At 43.0% G+C, this 21,967-nt stretch overlaps 1 protein-coding gene across 1 annotated transcript in view; it reads left to right on the top strand.

The window, feature by feature from the left end:
• The window catches only part of dicer1 (dicer 1, ribonuclease type III), a 72,290-nt gene that overhangs the window by 24,420 nt on the left and 25,903 nt on the right, over positions 1–21,967 (top strand). The window contains 8 exon segments of the mRNA XM_034198039.1: positions 25–204; positions 293–506; positions 3,734–3,887; positions 3,976–4,158; positions 5,057–5,162; positions 5,777–5,952; positions 8,048–8,771; positions 11,328–11,480. Coding sequence (XP_034053930.1) covers positions 25–204; positions 293–506; positions 3,734–3,887; positions 3,976–4,158; positions 5,057–5,162; positions 5,777–5,952; positions 8,048–8,771; positions 11,328–11,480 — 1,890 coding nt within the window.

Genomic DNA, 21,967 nt, shown 5'->3' on the forward strand with positions numbered 1-21,967 from the left:
TTCTGCTTCACTTCTCCTCCTCAGATACCCGAGTGTCTGCGGGACAGCTACGCAGTGCCAGAGCAGACGTACTACCTATATGTGGTCGGGATGGTGCTCACCACCCCCCTCCCTGATGAACTCAACTTTCGCAGGAGGAGGCTGTACCCACCGGAGGACACCACCAGGTGCTTCGGCATCCTGACTGCCAAACCCATACCTCGAGTACGTCACCTCCCATTATTCTCTCACATCAGACTCTTAAGGAAAGAAAGAGGTTGTAGATGGTAGCTGATGCTTCTTTTCTGTCCAGATCCCCCATTTCCCAGTGTACACCCGCTCGGGTGAGGTGACCATCTCCATCGAGCTGCAGAAGTCCGGCTTCACGCTGACCACCGCCCAGCTGGACCTCATCACCCGCCTGCACCAGTACATCTTCTCCCACATCCTCCGCCTGGAGAAACCTGCACTGGAGTTCAAGCCCACGCTGGCTGACTCGGCCTACTGCGTTCTACCTCTGAATGTTGGTCAGTACAATCACTCAGTCAAACTTATTGCATTAATCTCCCCTAGGAAGTGGTACTCCAACGTCATACTATGTCATACTATGACGTAATTAAGCCCAATAAGACTTGTTTCCATTGACTTGCATTGGAAACTAGATGTCTGGTAATTAGTGTATTGTATATATGTAGTTTTTTACTACTACTACTTTAATCAACTACTCATGGTTAAATTATTATCATCATCATCATCATCATCATCATCATCATTGTGAGATTAAAGTCGATGGACCTTGTTCTACAGTTTTCGGGCATTTCAGATCCAAGACTATCAGGACTGATACCAGTGTTTCCCGACAGGCGATACGATATGATAATACTTTATTGTCAGATCGAGTCTGACATTTTTCTTGCATCAGAGCAAAATAAATGTGTGGGCTGTTGTCGTATACCTGCTGTAACTTCAGGTGATGCTTCCAGGATAGATGTTGTACCCTTGCTACAGAACCCATTGAGCTGTTGATGGTAGGGCTGCCCCCTAATAGTCAACTAATCACTAGTCGACTAATAAAGTCTAAATCGAGCAATTTTTCATTAGTCGATTAGTTGAAAAAATAAATAATTATATATACAAAAGATAATTATATAAAGAAAGAAAAAAGCTCCATCCGTGCGCTGCATGTGACGCGTCAGCCGGAAACCCCCTCAGACTTCATTCAGAGCGGAGCCTTGTCATTGAGTTAATTTGGTCGGGCAGGAAATCTAAAGTGTGGATCTTTCTGAGCGAGTAAAGGACGAGTCCCACAAGGTGACATGCAAACTACGACGGCAGAAAGTCTCCGCCATATCCACAGCGCAGCTTCCTGAATGCCGGCTTCATAACCAAACACGGAGCTTAATTATCTGACGACGTGTGTTGCTTTCTCAGACTCTGAGGAAAACAGCAGCAGTGAGTCAGGCAGTATCAACATGTATAGACCTATAATATATAATCATTCTGACCTCAGAAAACAATAAAGCTTTCATTTCATGACGAGGGATTTTTGTTCCAACTTGAAGTGTGTGTGTTTTGCTCCGCTCAGCGGTTCGTCACAGTGGACAGAGCTGCAGGTCAGATCATAGAGCTGCATCATGTAGAGCTGCAGGTGATCATGGAGAGCTGCGTGTCTCCGTCAGCAGCGGCTGAACTGCTCTCTGATCTCTCTCTCCCGTCAGATTAGACTTCACTCGCGTTTATGTCCATATCGATCAGATCTAGCTAGTTCTAGCTAATGATATGACTGCCTGCGTATCAAAGGACACCTCCTAAACAATAAGCGTTGCTTGTCAACGGGGTGTGGCGGCAAAGTATAGCGCAACATTAAGCATTTGTTTACATGAGGGGTCAAAATGTCCCCCTCAGGAGGATACATCTCTTTCTCCACATTAAATGTCAGACATTAGAAAGGAAGTGACTGTGCATGTAGCGTATTGACTCTTCTTGTCTGTCACATAAGTGATGCGGTATTGCGCTAAGGGGAAATTATTTTTGACCGGAGAGATTTAGATTTGCCGGTCTTCAGCACATTTGACCGGTTATAGTCCGGTAATTACCGGCATACGGAAACTCTGGTTGTTTTAGTCAGATATGAATAACAGAAGCTAGCTCTAAATGTGTGTGTTCTCGCTGCTTGTTCACACAATAAGAATCCTTACCGGAGCTTCTGCTGTTTATACCGCTGCGTTCGTGCGCTGTGACTACATTTCATTTATATTTCAAAGGTTCATTATTAGTTTTATTTTATGTGAAGCACAACGTACCATGCTGTTATAATATCACTCTATCAGCCTTTGAAGAAGTAAATAAAAATAATAATATATCTTTATAATCATAATGTATCATAAACGTGTGGCGATTAGTAGACTAATCGCTTTAATTGACGACTATTGGTCGACTAGAAAAATGTTTAGTCGAGGGCAGCCCTAGTTGATGGTGTCCAAACATTGAAGGTCCAGGTTTTGGAGCCGTGCAAAAGGATGGTCTCGATGGTTGTCCTGAACACATTGAGTTTCATTGTGTTCAGCAGATCAGAAGCCATATTTAAATCATCAGGTCCTAGAAGTTGAAATATGTGCTAAAAGCTGAATCCAAAGTTTATTGTCCTCTCTATTCATTTGACTGAGCCGAGAACGGCCAATACGCTACTGTGAACGAGCAGATTGGAGGCGGGGCTTACAGAAAATGCTAGTGCGCATGCTCTATGGGCCCGGATCCAGGGAAGGTCTGATATTTTTGTTCTCGATAGTTGGCCCATTTTGACTTAAAGTGCCACTGAGCAACTGTCATTGGAATAAATGGGTTCCCTTTACCTTCGTGGTGAAGATGTTTATTTGTTACCTTAGCCCAGGGGTCTGCAACCTTTTTGACCAAAAGAGCCATTTTGACCCCTTTTCCACCAATTGCTTTTGTCTGGAGCCGCAAAAACACATTTGATAGCTTATAAAGTTGTATATATTGTTACATCATAGACAACAACTACAGTTTTTTTGCATTTATTACATTATAGAAAACTGTTTACCTCTAATAAGAAACAAATAACTCATATAAGGAGAATTAAAAAAAAATACACCGGCCTACTTTAAAATAAATTAAACACAGCACTTAGGGAGTCCTCTGCATATTTGAAGAAAATGAATATAATTAAAATGGATCCACTTTGAAATCAATAAAACATATAGCTGCACCCTAAAAAGAGTTAACTGATGGAATGATGACTGAAGATCGTCAGCTGTCTTCCTCTTCCGTGTGTTTCCTCCAATACGTAAAGGCTGCTGCACCTTTGACAACTTCTCTCCACATATCAAACATCCCGGTGAGCCAGCATCGTTTGCTCTGAAAGCAGATAACTCTAACCACGCAGAATTAAACCCTGTGTTCCTCCGGTACTTTTCTTTTCTTTGATTTATCCATAGTTCGCTCATCGAGCCGGGGGTCAGGTTATTCGCCTGCAGGAAAAGGCGCTGGTGCGGGACCGTAGCAGGATGTGACGCATATTATAATTGACCTAATTAAAACAGTTTTTTTTATTATTTATGTGTCACAGTATCACCTCAAAATACATTTTCAACCATGCAACAAAATATAAATAGTCCTACAAATATTTGTATTTTATTTCCTTCTTATTTTGGTCTAAGCTCAAGGGAGCCAGAGCAGAGGGCTTAAAGAGCCGACCCCTGCCTTAAACCATCCTCTCTCTCTGCTGCTCATTCAGTTGAGGACTCCAACACACTAGACATGGACTTTTCCTTCATGGAGGACATTGAGAAGTCTGAGGCCCGCACCGGCATTCCTACCACTCAGTACACCAAGCAGAACCCCTTCAGCTTCAAGCTGGAGGACTACCAGGATGCTGTCATCATTCCACGGTACCACTGCGCCATGTGAACCTTCAAACCACTTTTACTATGCTTACGATGTCTGAGCGCCACAATGACTCCCTGCTCCCCCCCCCAGGTATCGTAACTTTGACCAACCGCATCGCTTCTATGTCGCCGACGTGTACACAGACCTGACGCCGCTCAGCAAGTTTCCCTCTCCAGAGTACGAGACGTTTGCTGAGTACTACAAAACCAAGTACAACCTGGACCTGTCCAACCTGAACCAGCCGCTCCTGGATGTGGACCACACCTCCTCCAGGTAGCAGCACAGGCTCTCCACTCATTAGTTTGCTCTATTTGCTATTTTAACTGATAGGAATTTTCAAAAGCTCAAGGTTAATTCTTATAGTTTTGTCATTTGTCCTGAGTCTGTGCAAGAGAACAGGTTTAACAAAGGGTCTCAAAGGAGAACACACATTTTTCACATCCAAGTGTGCTTCAAGATGTTTGAGAATTCTAATTAAATGAATTTGAAGTAGTACAACAGGGGTGCCCGGGGTGCCAATGGCCCACAGCCAATTCTAAAAGTATAATGGAATTTGGCCCACACATGGAACTTGTGCTTGACTATATTATACATCTTAAATATATGAAAATATGTTACATAGTATTCCTGTGTTAATAAGCCCACTTTTCAAACCTCTAGTGAGGGGCCCAGCCCTTCGTATATTTGTCTGTATGTGGCCCTCATTGAAAAATGTTTGGACACCCCTGTAGAAAAGTAGTATAGCGCCTTTTGGGCCCAGAGAGAGAGATGTATTGAGTATGAGAAATTGCCTCAAATGATGTCGCTTGAGGCAGCTTTGGTCGGGACTAAAGTGGTCATGTTTAAAAAGTAAAGTATGTGGGGTTGTAAAGTTAGAAAGTAGTGTTCTTACAGAGATCTGCTGCTGGAAACATTGCCTGCTACTATCTTAACACCAGAATTGAACTGATCCAGTCCTGTTTCATTGTGGGTGATTATGGTCAGAATCCAAGTAATACAAAAGCTCACTTTTTTGTATAAATGTCCAATGTTAGAGATTTTCAGAATATTTTTGATACAATATTTCGATTTAGCAAAGGTCACATTTGAAAGCAAAGTGATATCAAGTCCCAGTGTAATGACTGCACCTTGTCCATGACCATTATTTTGGTCATGTTCCCTCTGCTCTCAGACTGAACCTGTTAACCCCTCGGCACCTGAACCAGAAAGGCAAAGCTCTGCCGCTCAGCAGCGCAGAGAAGAGGAAGGCCAAGTGGGAGAGTCTGCAGAACAAACAGGTACTAAAACAGAGCCCCCCCATTCATTTCAGTGATGCCACTAGGAGGTCCAGGAACAGGAGTCCGGCTCTCGTACCAAAAGTTGGTAAAACTCAGGCACCAACAATCTGATTGGCCAGCACCAAGAACTGAGAAAGAATTATTTTATTATTTGAATAAAAAATATATTATGAACATAGCAGCTTAAGGTAAAATGTCCAATCAAATGTTAAATAGAATTAAAAAAAAAAGCATATAATTATAGGAAATTCAAGTTCCAATATGCACATCTACACAATCTCCTTATATGCATGTTTATTACAGTGTATACATTGGAGTAGTACTAATAATATATGAATGCTTAACTGCACAGTTTAAAAATGTTTGACTGCTGGTGATGAAGTAAGACCATTGTCTCAGAGTGCCTGATTTCAAAGATTTACTTTTTATTACTTGTATTCATTTTCATGATTGACATTTTTGAACAAACGCTATTATGGATTGATCATGACTCGTATTGAACTGCAATGAAAACCATCTAGAAGCCAATGACGTCCTGGTATAATTCTTAAATATTAGACATGAGCTTCCACACTCTGAGCTGCAGCAGTGTAACATTGCATTGTGTCTGTCAGATCCTGGTTCCAGAGCTGTGTGCCATCCACCCCATCCCCGCCTCTCTGTGGAGGAAAGCTGTGTGCCTGCCCAGCATCCTGTACCGCCTCCACTGCCTGCTGACTGCAGAGGAGCTGCGGGCCCAGACCGCCAGTGAGGCTGGAGTGGGGGCTCAGACCCTCCCCCCCGACTTCAGGTCTGGTTTTACCCACTAAACCACATAAACACAGGATCAGTGCTTAACAACAGCGAGACATTGTCAGTTATTCCATTTTATTTTCTCTACTGTAGCACTAACACTGCACACGACACGCCCTGCTTATTCTCTCACAGTGATAGACTGCAACAAATGAAGTATGCTGCCCTTTGCTCCTGGGCAGACGCTAAATCTGTAATGGTGCGTTTGGAGCAGACGCTCAACTGATTCTCGCAGGAGAGGAGGACAACACGTGTCATCATCCATGGCAAAAAACATGTAGTCTCATGTCTTCCGAGCGTCTTGCTTCAGAAGCGAGGCCAGAATACTTCCTAGCATTCGGAAAACGAAGAGTGGAACAGGCGAGCAAGTGTGCAGGTGTGCGTCATATGAGAGGCCCCGCCTTACATTTTCCGCCACAGATTTGGGGAAATTGGTCCGTGCGCAAAGCATTGTGGGGATTCTAAGACCGGAGTCTACACATGTGCAGCCTCGAAATTTCCCCAAACGAAGTACGCCGGGCTCGGTAGATTTCCAAGTATGCTGGACATTGGAACAGTCCTTCGGCGGCACTCCATGAAGTAGTATGCTTGAAATAGTGGCTCTGGAGCAGCTTTACTCGACATTGAGAAACACCCCCAGTCTCTAGCATGTCAAAAGTGGGCTGAACCAATTTTTTGTATTACAGTGGTAAAAATAAACCAAATTGACATATTTTGCCGTGATTTTATTTAAAAAATGTTTCTTGAGGATGCCTAAATAACAACATACTGATATGAAATAGTTAAAAGCCTGAGTTATTTCTTAGTCAGTGTCTGTCCGCATGACAACAAGCCAAAATCTTTTTAAATGATGATTGGTTCTATCATGGCTAGGCTAAACTTCCATTCTAGCTTCTCTGTCCACTCAAAATAAGGTAATGTGACATAAATTAAGCAACATCTTTTTTTCTCATGCCATAGACAACAGTGTGTCCCCTATATACATTCGGGGCGCCAGCCAGGTACCAACAAAAAAAAAAGTATTTTAATTATAATTATTTTTATACATTAAAATAATAATACGTGGCGCTCGCCTCATCGCCACGGAGGAGCACACAGCCTCTGTGAGCGAGAGAGAGCTAGAGAGATCACACCTTTATCTATTTAATATAGTTGTAAGAAATCTGTCTAAAGCAGACCCTTCACGCGATAGCGAGGGATCGCAGATGCCGTCGTGCTCGCAGATGCCGTCGTGCTCGCAGATGCCGTCGTGCTCGCAGACATTATACTATGTGTGGGAGACCCTGCTATCTCACCAGTTCGTTTATGCATAAATAAAAAGAAAGAATGCCAACTAGGTAACATAAGGTAAGAATAAACAAGTTTAAATGATTTATTATTGGTTGTGATCATATTTTAAAGATGTTTGGATTATTGAAAAGTATACAGCTCTCTTTCATCTGAGTGTTGAGAGCTGTATCTATAAATTCATGTTGTGCTCAAAGTGCACCAGATTGATGCATTTCACTTCAACATTTAAAAACACATCTTCCTGGGGGTGCATGCCCCCGGACCCCCTTAGAGGAGGTGAGGTCCACCCCCAAATAAAGCAGGTTAAAATAATTTTGTTTGTTATGTGGATGTGTAGTATTTGTGTTACAGTACGTTCAATAAAGGTGATTTAGCAAAACACACCTGTAGCGCCTCAAGAGCCTTTCTTGTGCTGGCAGACACATAGAAACAAATTGGCGGGGCGCACTTCGCACGCGCACACACAAAAAAATTCCACGCGCTCCGCGCTCACATTATGCTGGGCCCGCGTGCCTTAGCACCGCTGCTATGACTCCATCCTAGGGGAAACACTGGACAGTGTTTTGTTTATACGCATTCACTATTAAACTTTGATTTCTTTCCAGTCTGTAGGAATATGAGGAAGTGTAGAGCTTTGATGTTTTGTTTTCTGTTTCAACGTTTGTACATCATTGATGACGGGAGGAGCATGTCATCACTGATAGGATGCTGATATGAGAAATGATATGTTATAGAAATGACATAGTTCAGCCTCTTCAGATATTGATCCAAACATTCTTTTGTGGTTGTTGTTTATTTGGCAGGTATCCGAACCTGGACTTTGGCTGGAAGCGATCCATCGACAGCAAGACGTTCATCTCCTGCGCTGACTCCTGCAGTGATGATGATGATGATGAGAATGAGGGTGAGGGTCCCTGTGAGCACCAAGAGACTCTAACCCCTGAACCCAACTCCCTAGCGCGTCCCAGCAGTCCCCACCCCCTCGTGGACCCTGAACCTGAAGAAGAGCCCTGCACCAGGACCCTAACCAACGGCACGGCCCTCGGCACCAACTGTGATGACGACGGCCCCCAAGACGAGCACCTTCACCAACAAGACAACTGCCAACGTTCCCGGCCCCGCTCCCCTGGGCCGCAGAGCCCCCAATCAATACAAAGCACTACCTCACTTCCTGTGCAGCCCCCCCCTCCCAGCTCCAAGAAGCCCAGCTCCAGTCCTCCGCAGCCCAGTGACGAATGTACGCCAGGGAGCACCTCAAATCCAGCTACCTCAGTCTGCTGCCTGCCGGCTCCCACAGCACCTTCTGATCAGCACGGAGCCCCGGCAGGAGACCCCCTCAAAAGCCTGGGGCCCAACCCTGGTCTCATCCTGCAGGCGCTGACCCTCTCCAACGCCAGCGACGGCTTCAACCTGGAGCGCCTCGAGATGCTCGGAGATTCTTTCCTCAAACACGCCATCACCACGTACCTGTTCTGCACCTACCCCGACGCACACGAGGGCCGCCTCAGCTACATGCGCAGCAAGAAGGTCAGTTACAATACAGCGTTATCTGTAAAGCACCTAACAACAAACACACAGCTCAGCTCACAAACCATACAATAAGTACAAATACAAATAAACAAGAATAAAACAGCCATGAAGTAAAAACAATAGACCATTTAATAGCAACAATCTACAAAGTGTTGAACGCTTTATCACGTCGATCATGTATCATAGGTGCAATGACTGGAGTGTTGCAGGAATGAGTCCTAAAACCTAGAAATGAGTCCCTTGTCTTGAGGTCAGCCATGTTTTTGGTTGTTAGTCTGAAATAAGGTCTGTGGTTAACACAAGCTGAAGAGATTTCACGTTTTGTTCTACAACATCAAAGGCTTATTTTTTTGATGTGTCGAAAACATTTTGGTTTCCACTGACTTTAGATGTATATATCTGGTGATTGCATTTAGGCTTCAAGGATCGTAACGTGGTGTTAATATGTGGATATTATCCTGTTGAACAAAACGTGCAAGTATCATAAACCTGTTTGCCACAGATTACATTTTCTGCAATAATCCAATGGAAACATCTCATTGCTTTTTGACAATGTGACGTCCAGGGATTGGCCTAAAAACACATTCACTGCACATTAGGACATTTGGCAAAACTTCTCTTTAACTGACTCAAAATGTCACAGGAACTCTTTTGAAAACTCTTGACATGTTAAGGTATAATTACAAACCGATACACAACGGACATCCTACCTCATAAATGGGGAGAAATAGAGGGTGGAGACAAAAGCAATCCATCTTAGTATGCTAGATTAAGACTGTCTAGATCAGGGGTCACCAACCTTTTTTAGGATGAGAGCTACTTTCAAAAAATAAAACAAGTCGGGGGCTGCTTTTACTCCTCTTTTTTGTTGTTTTTTGCAGTGTGTATATTTAGCACATTTGAACATTATTATATGCTTATCTTTAACCTTTGTGCTGTTTGGGTCTGTGGGACCCGTTTTCAGTGTTTACTAAAATAACATGCCATTTAATTATTTTAACCTGCTTTATTTGGGGGTGGATGGGCCTCACCTCCTCTAGGGGGGGCCTCACCTCCTCTAGGGGGTCCTCACCTCCTCTAGGGGGGGCCTCACCTCCTCTAGGGGGGGCCTCACCTCCTCTAGGGGGTCCTCACCTCCTCTAGGGGGGGCCTCACCTCCTCTAGGGGGTCCTCACCTCCTCTAGGGGGTCCTCACCTCCTCTAGGGGGGCCTCACCTCCTCTAGGGGGTCCTCACCTCCTCTAGGGGGGGCCTCACATCCTCTAGGGGGTCCTCACCTCCTCTAGGGGGGGCCTCACATCCTCTAGGGGGGACCTCACCTCCTCTAGGGGGTCCTCACCTCCTCTAGGGGGGTCCGCGGGCATGCAACCCCGGGAAGATTTTTTTTAAGATGTTGAAGTGAAATGCATCAATCTGGTGCACTTTGAGCACAAAATGAATCTATGGATACAGCTCTCAACACTCATGAAAGGCAGCTGTATACTTTTCAATAATCCAAACATCTTTAGAATATGATCACAACCAATAACAAATCATTTAAACTTGTTTATTCTTATCTATTTTTATTTATGCATATTTTACTAATCACTCCCCTTTTAAACTGTTTTTTGTACTGTCCTATTGTACACATTGGAATGATTTCTTACTTTATCTATATTAAATAGATAAAGGGGTGCTTTCTCTCACACACACACACACGCACACACACACGCACACACAGGCTGTGTGCTCCTCCGTGGAAAACGGGATTTCGAAAAGTGCTGGGGACATGTCCCCCCTGGAGATTACGCCATGCGTGTGTGTGCGTCAAGTGGAATAAATATATGCAAGTTGCAACACACAGAGTAAAACTATGGCCCTCATGTGTTGTATAGGCTGGCATGATGGGCTGTTCAATGGGGCTGATGTGTAGATTCTACCAGAAGGAAAATCAGCGGGGAGATGCCACATTGCTTTTCTTCCCGACTGCAACGCTGGTCCATGGATGTATAATAAGAACGCGCTGGTCCCGCAAATCAAGCAAGAACGTGATTGGTCGATATTCATTGTGGGGGTGGGGGGAGGAGGGGTGTTAGATATAGAGTTGTAGTAAGTAGATAGAGTTCGCTATGATTTAGGTTTCGTTTATGCATGTGGTAGATTCTTTTAATTACATTTCCTTTTTTGTTTTGTGTATTTTATACATTTTGGATTTTCTTGGCGAGCTATTTTTAGAACGTACCCGGCGGGCGCCTCACGTTGCCCCTGCGGGCGACTGAGTGCCCGCGGGCACCGTGTTGGCTACCCCTGGTCTAGTAGATCACAGTTCACAGTTTTACATTTTAAACCCCAATGTAAATAAGAAAATATAAACTACTTTTCAAATGTTCAAATATGTTGTCGATTTGAACATTACCCACTTTTCTGCTTTTAGTCAGTCCTTGTACGTGAATGTAATAGTCTTTCTAATCTTATTACATATTTGAACATCCTTACAGACCCTGAGTTTCCTATTCACTGAAACATGTAGCATGTTGTCAGTGAATAACCTTTACCCTGTAACATGTCCATCCAGGTGAGCAACTGTAACCTGTACCGCCTGGGGAAGAAGAAGGGCCTCCCCAGCAGGATGGTGGTGTCCATCTTCGACCCCCCCGTCAACTGGCTGCCCCCCGGATACGTGGTGAACCAGGACAAGAGCTGCACAGACATACTGGACTCAGAGGAGGTCAGTGCACACTTTCTCTCTCTTTCTTTATACTTACTGAAACATTTAAATTAAATAAAACTAGGGATGCTCCGATCGATCGCCGCTGAACGATATCGGCCGATACTCACTCTGCCGATCGATCGGTGCTCTCTAAAAATGACAATAAAATAGCGGTATGCAACGTGTGTGAAGCAGAAATCCTGCAGCTCCACCCGCTGTGACACACACTAAGAGTTAGACCTAACACACTTATTACTATTATTACTATTTGATCTACCTCTGGAACAAGCTAAACTAGTTATAAATATATTCTTCACTGTCGGGTCACTCATTACTAGGGTTGGGTACCGAGTAGTTCCAACATTTCGATTCCAATGGCATCATTTAGACATGTGAATTTCGGTTCCGCTTTTCGCCTGAGGAAATGTTTCTCGCCGCTCTCCGTAGCCTACGGAGACTGACTGACTGACTGCGGCGGGGCGGGAAATGTAGCGTTGTACCTACACTTCCTACAGCGTAACCTGGGACCAGGGCCGGCCCGTCGCACTGGCGTTATAGATGTTCGCCTAGGGCGCCAGATCTGTGGAGGCGCTGCGCTGGTAGCTCTGGGAGAAAAAAATAATAATTTTGACCGTTGGGGCTCATCCTAATTTGCGGCCTTGATGTAACAACATTCATAATTAAGTAAATGTAACACCCTTTTCATCCCGGTTACACTTTTCATTTGCCCTGTACGATGGGCGCTGCAAGTGATGAAAATGGGGGATGTTGGCTTATCTGGCGCCCGCAGCTCACAGCCAAAGTGAAAGCGTGGGAGCGAGGGAGAAAGGGAGGGCGCTGTTGTTATTAGCATCTGGTGCTAGCTGCTCTAACGGATAATAGAAGAAGATGTTTCTACAATAATGTGGAGGAGAGTCCTCTCCAGTCAGACTGAGAGGCTGATAACTACAGCTCAGTGAGGTAAAGGACTCTGAGTGTTTAGATAGTTCACTTTAGTCTAAGTTATCTCAGTGGGTCTCAAACGTTTTGATCACAATTTATGTAAGCACATATTTCCAAGGCACTCCTTTATAATTATTGGGATAAAACAGGTTTGAAATCATTCCAATGTATACTATATACAGTAAACCAGACATATCGTTTTAAACTGGAGAGATAAAAAAATATGCATCAATAAAATAGTAAAATAAGATATGAATGAACAACAAAAATAAAATACGTATTTGTTATTGGCTATGGTAGGTTATTGGTTATGTTAACATACTTATTTAATTATTAAAATGTAAACCAATCTTTGTCATATGGGTGTTTAGATTGTCCCCTAGATCTAGTCTCTAGTAATTCTGCTTAAAGTGCACCAGATTGAAGCATTTTACTTTGAAGAAATGTTCAAACATTTCTTCCCGGTATGCCTGAGAAGGCAGATATGCTTGTTTTTCTCAACAAGAACTGTTTTTAAATGGGGGGGGGGGGGGGTTCCTTTAAAAGTTGGACTGTTGCACTGTTGTAGCTTCAGTGGTTCTCAGGTTACAGTTACATAGCAGTGAATATAAACAGACTGATTAATGTGAATATTACTGTAAACTAACCTGTGTAAAAGTTTCTCGAATAAATGTAATTTTTTTGGTGGAAGAAGCATGTATCATTTTTTTACCTTGCCCCTCAAAGAATCGGAATTGAGAACCGGAATCGAAAAGTAGAATCAGAATTGTGGAAATTCAAACGATACCCAACCCTACTCATTAATGGATCAGTGAGCTGCATGAGATACTGACGGGCTTTCAGGAGAGAGAGAGAGGAAAAGAGAGCGCTTCCGCTCATTTCTCCCATGTTATTATCCAAAGTGAATGTAAAATTGAATAATGTACTTCATTTGAATGTAATAATTATGTTGGTTGTTGTTTGTGGAAGCGCCAGTGAATGAGCCCCATTAACTGAGCCCCATTAACTGAGTTTTATGCCCCGGCCACACGAGGACGAAAACGGTCGTTTGTGTTACTGCTTAGTGTCATATAGACCGTTCGGCCACACGAGGACAACCGAATACGGCACTAAACGACTGCGGAAACGATAACGGGTCCCAAGGTGGATAGAACGACATACGCAACGCTCTGGGGGGTCCAACGGCTCCGTGTGTACGCCCTATACGATCATTTTCTGATAATGATGAGGCAATAGCCCCGCCTCTCCCCACCTCTGCTGCTCACAAAGTAAACTGCACACTGAATTCAGATTATTTATCTTTCTCTCGATATGGACATAAATGCGAGTGAAGTCTAATCTGACAGGACGGAGACACCTCTCAAACTACCTAAACTAGTTATAAATATGTTTATTTTTACTGTTGGCCGGGTCACTCATTACTGGATCAGCTGCTGCATGAAACAGACACTGGCGCTGTCCAAAGAGAGGGAGGAAAAAGAGAGGCTCCGTGTATTTTATTATTATATTATATAGAGTCGTTATTCATTTGTTTTAAAGCTCAATAAATAACAAAGAAGACCTTTGACCGGCACTTTTATAATTTTGTCGGAAGATTTAAACTTTAATACACGTTGACTGGCGAAAAACTCTGCCCGGTTCCCTCGGCCCCCACCGCGGAGAATAAAAAGAAGGGCAACCATGACAACCATGCTTCTTCGCTGCTTTTGTGGAGGAAGTTACAGCGCTACGTACAGGCTCCTGCATATGTACTGCAGCTTCTCCAGCGGTTGGAGCTAAACGGAGCTGTCTCGTGTGGACAGACACTATCCGGATGACTATTGCGTGTGGACGGAAGCTTTTTTGCGTTTGCGTTAATCCTATGCGTTTAGCCGTTTTCGTCCTCGTGTGGCCGGGGCATTAAACATCACTTTAAATGGAAGATCCCCATAGACTCCGCCCACTCGATCGGATCGGTATCAGTCGATACTGATTCCAGTGATCGGCCCCAAAAAAATTTTTTTAGAAACTGTGTCTCAGGGCTTCTTAACATTTATGAAACTATTAATGTTCCATACTCACTTAATGGGAAGAAACTCAGCTACCTAACGATACAAACAATTTTTTCCGAAACAAAACACAAGTCTCACAAGAAGCGTCTAAATGAGCCCTGAGCGAAAAAATGCTATTGCACTTATAGGTATGGTATAGGTAACTCTAGGTATAAATACCCTTATTACTTATCGTATCTGCACAAACAAGATATCCATTAGCAAGCTGAGATTCCACAGATTCCAGAAATATTAGTATCATCACTGAGCGATCCGAACTCGCGACAGGGGAAGCGAAAACAGACGTCACAACACGTAGCTTCAAGGAGCAAACACAGGATAAATTCTTACCTCAGCTGTTGTTCTGATCAAAGGTTGTGTTCAATGGCATCAAAACGATGATAACGCGCTGAAGGTTCATCCAATGGTTCATCCAATGTGTCTGTGTCACTTTGAAATGATTTCTGATAATCCATCTTCATATTTACTAGTTTCAGCCTAGGTTTCAGTTTTCAGAGCATAACATAGGTTTCGACTGCGTGCGCGTCACACTAACTCAGTGGTTCTCAAACTTTTTCTGTCAGGCCCCCCCTTTGGAGGAAAAAAAAAGTCGGGCCCCCCCAACACAAATAGTCAGGCTCAGTGGCGGCGCCAAAGATTTATTTTGGGGGTACTCTAGGGTAGCTTGACGTTTCATACAGGGTGCTCAAACATTTAGGGTTTCCCATTAATGTACCGGGCGCTACAGTGGAATGTTCTACTGCAACACTCCCCACGCATACACACAGTGTACCCGCAACTGTTACAATGAAGGCTCAATAATCAGCTCATGGCATATAGGTGTAAGCAGGGGTAAAGTGCTATTTTTATAGGTGGTGTGTGGACCTCACATAGGGGGGTCCGGGGGCAAGCTCCCCCGGGAAGATTTATTTTTAAATATTGAAGTTAAAAGCATCAATCTGGTGCACTTTGAGAGCAAAATGAAGAGATCTACAGTATGGATACATCTCTCAACACAGAACTGTAAACAGATTTACTTTTTCTTTATGGATATTTTACAAATCACTCCCCTTTTTAAGGCAAGGCAAGGCAAGTTTATTTATATAGCACTTTTCAACACAAGGCAATTCAAAGTGCTTTACAAAAAATGAAAGATTAAGAAAATGGCATTTAAAATCAGTCATTAAAAAGAAAAGCTAATAAAATAAACATTAAAAGAAAAAGTACATAGATAAAAGTTTCAGTGCAGTCTAAGATATGAATAGTTCAATTAAACATTAAAAGAAAAAAAGTACATGGATAAAAGTTACAGTGCAGTCTAAGATATGAATAGTTCAATTAAAAGTAGCGACAAAAAGAAAAGTCTTCAGCCTGGATTTAAAAGTAGTCAGAGTTGCAGCGGACCTGCAGGTTTCTGGGAGTTTGTTCCAGATATTTGGAGCATAATAACTGAACGCTGCTTTACCATGTTTAGTTCTGACTCTGGGGACAGAAAGCTGACCAGTCCCTGAAGACCTGAGAGATCTGGATGGTTCATAATTTAGCAGGAGGTCAGAAATGTATTTTGGGCCTAAACCATTCAGTGCTTTATAAACCAGCAGCAGTATTTTGAAATCTATTCTTTGACACACAGGAAGCCAGTGTAAAGACTTCAGAACTGGAGTGATGTGATCCACTTTCTTAGTGTTAGTGAGGACTCGAGCAGCAGCGTTCTGAATTAGCTGCAGCTTTCTAATAGATTTTTTAGTGAGACCTGTGAAGACACCATTGCAGTAGTCGAGTCTACTGAAGATAAAAGCATGGACAAGTTTTTCCAAATCCTGCTGTGACATTAGTCTTTTAATCCTAGATATATTCTTTAGGTGATAGTAGGCTGATTTAGTAACAGTTTTAATGTGACTGTTGAAACTCAGGTCAGAGTCCATGACTACACCTAGATTTATGGCTTTATCTGTTGTTTTGAACATTGCACACTGAAGCTCAGTGCTAACTTTTATACGTTCTGACTTGGCTCCAAAAACCATTACCTCAGTTTTATCTTTGTTTAATTGGAGAAAGTTCTGACACATCCAGTCATTGATTTGTTCAATGCACTTACTCAGTGTTTGAATTGGAGCATAGTCTCCTGGTGAAATTGTTACGTACATTTGTGTGTCATCTGCATAGCTATGGTAACTTATTTTGTTGTTCTTCATTATCTGAGCCAGTGGTAGCATGTAGATGTTAAAGAGAAGAGGCCCCAAGATGGAGCCTTGAGGAACCCCACATGTCATATTTGTCAACTCAGATGTGTATTTACCTATAGAAACAAAGTTGTTTCTGTCCTTTAAGTAGGATTCAAACCAATTCAGAACTGTTTCCGAAAGTCCCACCCAGTTTTCCAGTCGGTCTAGTAATATGCTGTGGTCAACAGTGTCAAACGCAGCACTGAGATCTAATAATACTAACACTGAAGTTCTGCCACTGTCTGTGTTTAAGTGGATGTCATTAAAGACCTTTACAAGAGCAGTCTCAGTGCTGTGGTTTGGACGAAAGCCTGACTGGAACACATCAAAACAGTTATTTAAATGCAAGAAATTACTCAACTGTTGAAAAACAACTTTTTCAATGATTTTACCTAGAAATGACAGGTTTGATATGGGCCTGTAATTGTTCATTACTGAAGCATCTAGATTATTCTTTTTTAAGAGCGGTTTAATGACTGCAGTTTTCAGGGCCTGTGGAAAAATACCTGAGTGAAGAGATTTGTTTACTATATGAAGTAGATCTGAGGCCATGCAAGGCAAAACATCTTTGAAAAATCCTGTTGGAATAATATCAAGGCAGCAAGAGGAGGATTTCAGAAGTTGTATAATGTCCTCTAGGTTTTTATCATTAATCTGATGGAATTGTGTCATGATGTCTGAATTGATGTTAAGTGGAGATAGGGACAACACATTTGCTGTTCCTGATGCAGAGGCACTGACTGCTTGTCTGATCTTCTGAATTTTGTCAGTGAAAAAGGAGGCAAAATCATTGCACGCCCTGGTGGATAGAAATTCAGAGGCTACTGACACTGGGGGGTTAGTTAGTCTGTCGACGGTAGCAAACAAGGCACGTGCGTTGTTTTTGTTTTTGGTAATGATGTCAGAGAAGAACGATTGTCGTGCGTTTTTCAATTCCAAATTATAAAGGCCAAGTCTCTCTTTATAGATTTGAAAGTGAACCTGGAGATTTGTTTTTCGCCACCTGCGTTCAGCTTTTCGACATTCTCTTTTTTCTGTTTTCACGGTCATGGCCTTTCTCCATGGAGATATTTTCTTGACAGACACTTCCTTTACCTTAGTTGGAGCAATGGCATCTATAACATTTTTAATTTTTGAATTAAAATGATCTACTATCTCATTTACTGAGATGTTGGCAGGGGCAAGTGTGGAAGAGAAATTCTGAGTAAACATTTCCCTAGTATTTTCAGTTAAATATCGCTTTGTGGTTACCTCTTTTTGAACATTTTTGTGAACAGAAATAGAGCTCTCAAAGAAAACACAGGAATGGTCAGAGAGTGCAACATCAGTCACCACAACCTTAGAGATATTCACACCCTTTGAGATAATTAAGTCCAGAGTGTGCCCCTTATTGTGCGTGGGCTCCGTCACATGCTGAGTCAGTCCATAGCTATCAAGAACACAAAATAGTTATTTAGCCCCTCTGTCCTGGGGGTTGTCAACATGGATGTTAAAATCACCAACAATGACTAGACAGTCAAAGTCAATACACACTATAGACAGCAGTTCAGTAAAGTCATCAAAAAAGCTTGCGCAGTATTTGGGTGGTCTATAGATATTTAGGAACAGAGCTCGAGAGGAGCATTTCAGCCGAAGGGCCACATATTCAAAAGAATCAAAGTTTCCATACGCTGTCTTCCTGCATTGAAGGGAATCATTGAACAGAATAGCAACTCCACCCCCTTTCTTATGCATTCTTTCCTGACTCATAAAACTAAAGTTGGGAGGGGTTGATTCGATAAGAACAGCTGCACTGTTATTTTGTTCAATCCAAGTTTCTGTTAAAAACATAAAATCAAGATTGTGCTCAGTGATAAAATCATTGATTAAAAATGTTTTTCCTGCCAAAGACCTGACATTTAATAAAGCTAGTTTAAGTTTGTTAAACACACTATCAGTCATGTTTTTTGTAACAAGCTGTGGCTGACATGGAATCACTGCTAAATTAGATACACTCACACAAACGTTTGAGCGCTTCCTGTTTCTATGATTCACCGCTCTTAATCTATTACCTATCAACACAGATATCGGCAAAGCTACTGGCAGGCAGGGCCCCGACATGTCCTGGAAAGAGTTGAGAGTGCCATACGCCCTTGAGCCTGGACCCATCACATATCAGTAAGAGTTTGTTGTGTTTTGTACACACACATCCTTATCAGGCTTCGGAGACTGCAGATGCCCCCTCGAAGGAAGGGGAGGTGGTCGACGTAGGCACGGTGATGGAGACGGGCGAGATGGTGCGGGGGTAGAGGACATGCTGCCAGGGGGGGGAGGTGGTTGACGTAGGCGCGGTGATGAGGACGGGGGAGATGGTGCGCGTCTCCGCGGGGATTTTGGTGGGCGTCGTTGAGGAGCGGGGGTAAAGGACATGGTGCCAGTCCTGCATATCGCCTTCGTTTGGTCTTTGAACTCCAGGAAGGAATCGGTGCCAACCCTCTGTATCTCCTTTGTGTGTTCATCGATCTCCAGGAGGGTGGGCGAGGGTGAAAGGGTGAACGGAGTATCCTCAAAGGCGTTGACAGCGGGGGGGGGGGGGGGGTGTGACGGGCAGACGGGCAGACGGGCAGACGGGCAGTGGAGACTCCTCCACTTGTCTCATAGGTCTCCCATAATCAGAACATTCCTCAGGCGGGTGCAGTGATAATTCTTCAGGGTTTTCTGCGTGATGTGTTGTGTCTTTCTCCTGTTTTGATTCCTCTTGCCGCTTGTCCTTGGCAGAGGGAACAGATTGATGACGCAGGCAGTTGAATATGTTGGAGATAAACAATTTCACTCCTGACTTGTTCAGGCAAACTCCATTTGCCTTGAAAAGATGTCTGCGATCCCAGAAAAAGTTAAAATTGTCAATAAAATGAACAGAATGGTCAGTACAGGCCGTTGAAAGCCAGGTGTTCAGTGCAAACAATCTGCTGAATCTCTCCACTCCTCTTCTGACTGGCGGTAGAGGGCCACTGATGAACACCTCTGCATTTAGAGAGCTGGCAGTTTCCAACAAACATTTAAAGTCTTCTTTCAGCACTTCTGACTGTTGTTTCACAACATCATTTGTTCCAATGTGCAGTACCACATTCTTCACAGTCGGATGTTCAGCCCCAATATGCAGGATCTTCCCAGCCAAGTCAGAGACCACATCCTTGGGAAAACAGAGTACTTTGGTGTTGTTCTTATTACACAGACCTTTTACATCTCTTACAGCAGAGTCACCCACAATTAGAGTTTCAGGCCCAGTCGTTAGCTTTCCCTCTAGCCTTTTACTTTTAGAGTAGCTATTGGTCCTTACCCTGCTGCGTGAAGAGGACAGGTTATCCAGGTCATCAGATCTCCGGTTCTCGGTCAGCGGAGCGTATCTGTTCTGGATTGGCACACTTGGTGGTTTAGGAGGATTGTTTGTAATTCTCCCTTTAGCAGCTGTCCACTGCTGTTTCCTAGTATGAATAGGGGGTTGAAGAGGCGCTCTTCCTGGGTGATAACAATGCAGGCCAGCCGGTCGCATCACAGATTTCGGAGCTCTGGGCTCTGCCTGTTATCCGTCCTCCCAAATCCCATGGAAATGATTTACTCTTAGACTTTGCACCCAGAGAGTTCCAGGGAGGACTACCACTTGTAGATTTATTACCCGGTACACAGCCCTCCTGTTCCTTGGAATCCTTGTAGCTGCTAACTAGCTGTGAGTTAGCATACCCTTCTCCATTATTTTGCAACACTGGTAAAGTCGTGTCATTCCCACGACATAGTCCATTCATTTCCACGTTAACTTCCAACCGTTGCATTTTCATTTCCAACACAGCCATCTTCTGTATAAGTTTCTGGAAGTCATCTGTAGAGAACGGAGGCATTTTGCTACCAACTAGCTAAATAGCAGTAGCCTACCAGGCTTTAGCTGTTGCTAGGCCACGCTATTGTAAGACTGACGTCGTCGTAAAAATGTTGAAATATGGCTGAAACCCTCCGTCTATTTACGAAGATGAACTGTCCCAGTGATAAGTTAATGTCCAGGAGCCGTTGCTCGAAGTTTTCAGAGAATAAGAATAGGAAAATCAGCATACAAAGTAAGCAGAGGCAAGAGCAAGCAGAAAAGCGTCTGCACTGTAAGAAAGATAAGCAAGCACATTATACATTTTTTAATGTCATATAGTATTTCATAATTGTTTTTAATTTATTTATATTAATGGTGACCAAAATGTTTGAGACCCACTGAGATAACACTGAGAGAGTCCTTTAGCTCACTGAGTCTCTCAGTCTGACAGGAGAGGACTCTCCTCCACTTTGTTGTTGAAAAAACTCCTTATACCCGTTAGCGTAGCTCGCTAGCACCATAAGCTAACATCAACGATCTCCGGTATGCTCTCTCTCTCTCTCTCTCTCCCGCTCGCGCACACACACAAAATGGCTCGTTCCACATACACACACAGAGCCGAGCTTTAATGAAACACAGACACCCAGACGTAATAGTACTGTATCATGTTATTTTCGAATCAATAATTTTTCAAAATATGATTTTTTATTTTTATTTTTTTTATTTTTTATTTTTTATTTTTTTATATAATTAAAAATCTTTTTCTTTTTTTTTTTTTTTAATAACCATTTTTTCTCCTGGTCTCTCGCGCCCCCCCCTGTCATGCCTCTGCGCCCCCCACTTTGAGAACCACTGCACTAACTCCTCAATGGTAACGTGTGTATGTGGAACTTCCCCTTCGATTCTATTGGCTCTAACGGTTCTAAAGAGGTGTCAATCTCTCTACAAAGGTCAAATGTCACTTGTTTTGCATCAATCTTGATACAGGGTACTTATTATATGGATTCCTAAAGCTTTTAGTCTACTATCCCATCATTCAAGGGTGGTTTTCACTATAAGTAATGGGTTTATTTTTGGACACACTATAATTTACATTTTTTGACTATGTTCAATCTGAATTTACTTTAAAATAAAACAATTCTATATTGATTCTGACTTTTCTACATCCAACTCACAGGTTTATCATTGCTTTGAGAAAAAAGATTATTAATTTATCCTTTTAGAAGGGAAGATATGGTCATTTGTTCTGGGAATGTCATTTTCAAGCCTGAGACCTGAAAAACCGGCTTGGGGCTTAAGAGGTTAATCGACCTGGGCAGTGTGTTTTTACTATAAAAATGTAAGAGTTGGACATTTAGAGCACACCCGTACTTTGTGATAAACCGTTCACAGTGAAGTATGATCTTCATTAACTAGTGTCATGGATGTTGTGAGTGTTATGATGTGGTCTGGCCACTAGAGGGCAAGCTTCCC

The sequence above is a fragment of the Gymnodraco acuticeps genome, unplaced genomic scaffold, assembly GCF_902827175.1.
Source record: "Gymnodraco acuticeps unplaced genomic scaffold, fGymAcu1.1, whole genome shotgun sequence".
Lineage (NCBI taxonomy): Eukaryota > Metazoa > Chordata > Actinopteri > Perciformes > Bathydraconidae > Gymnodraco > Gymnodraco acuticeps.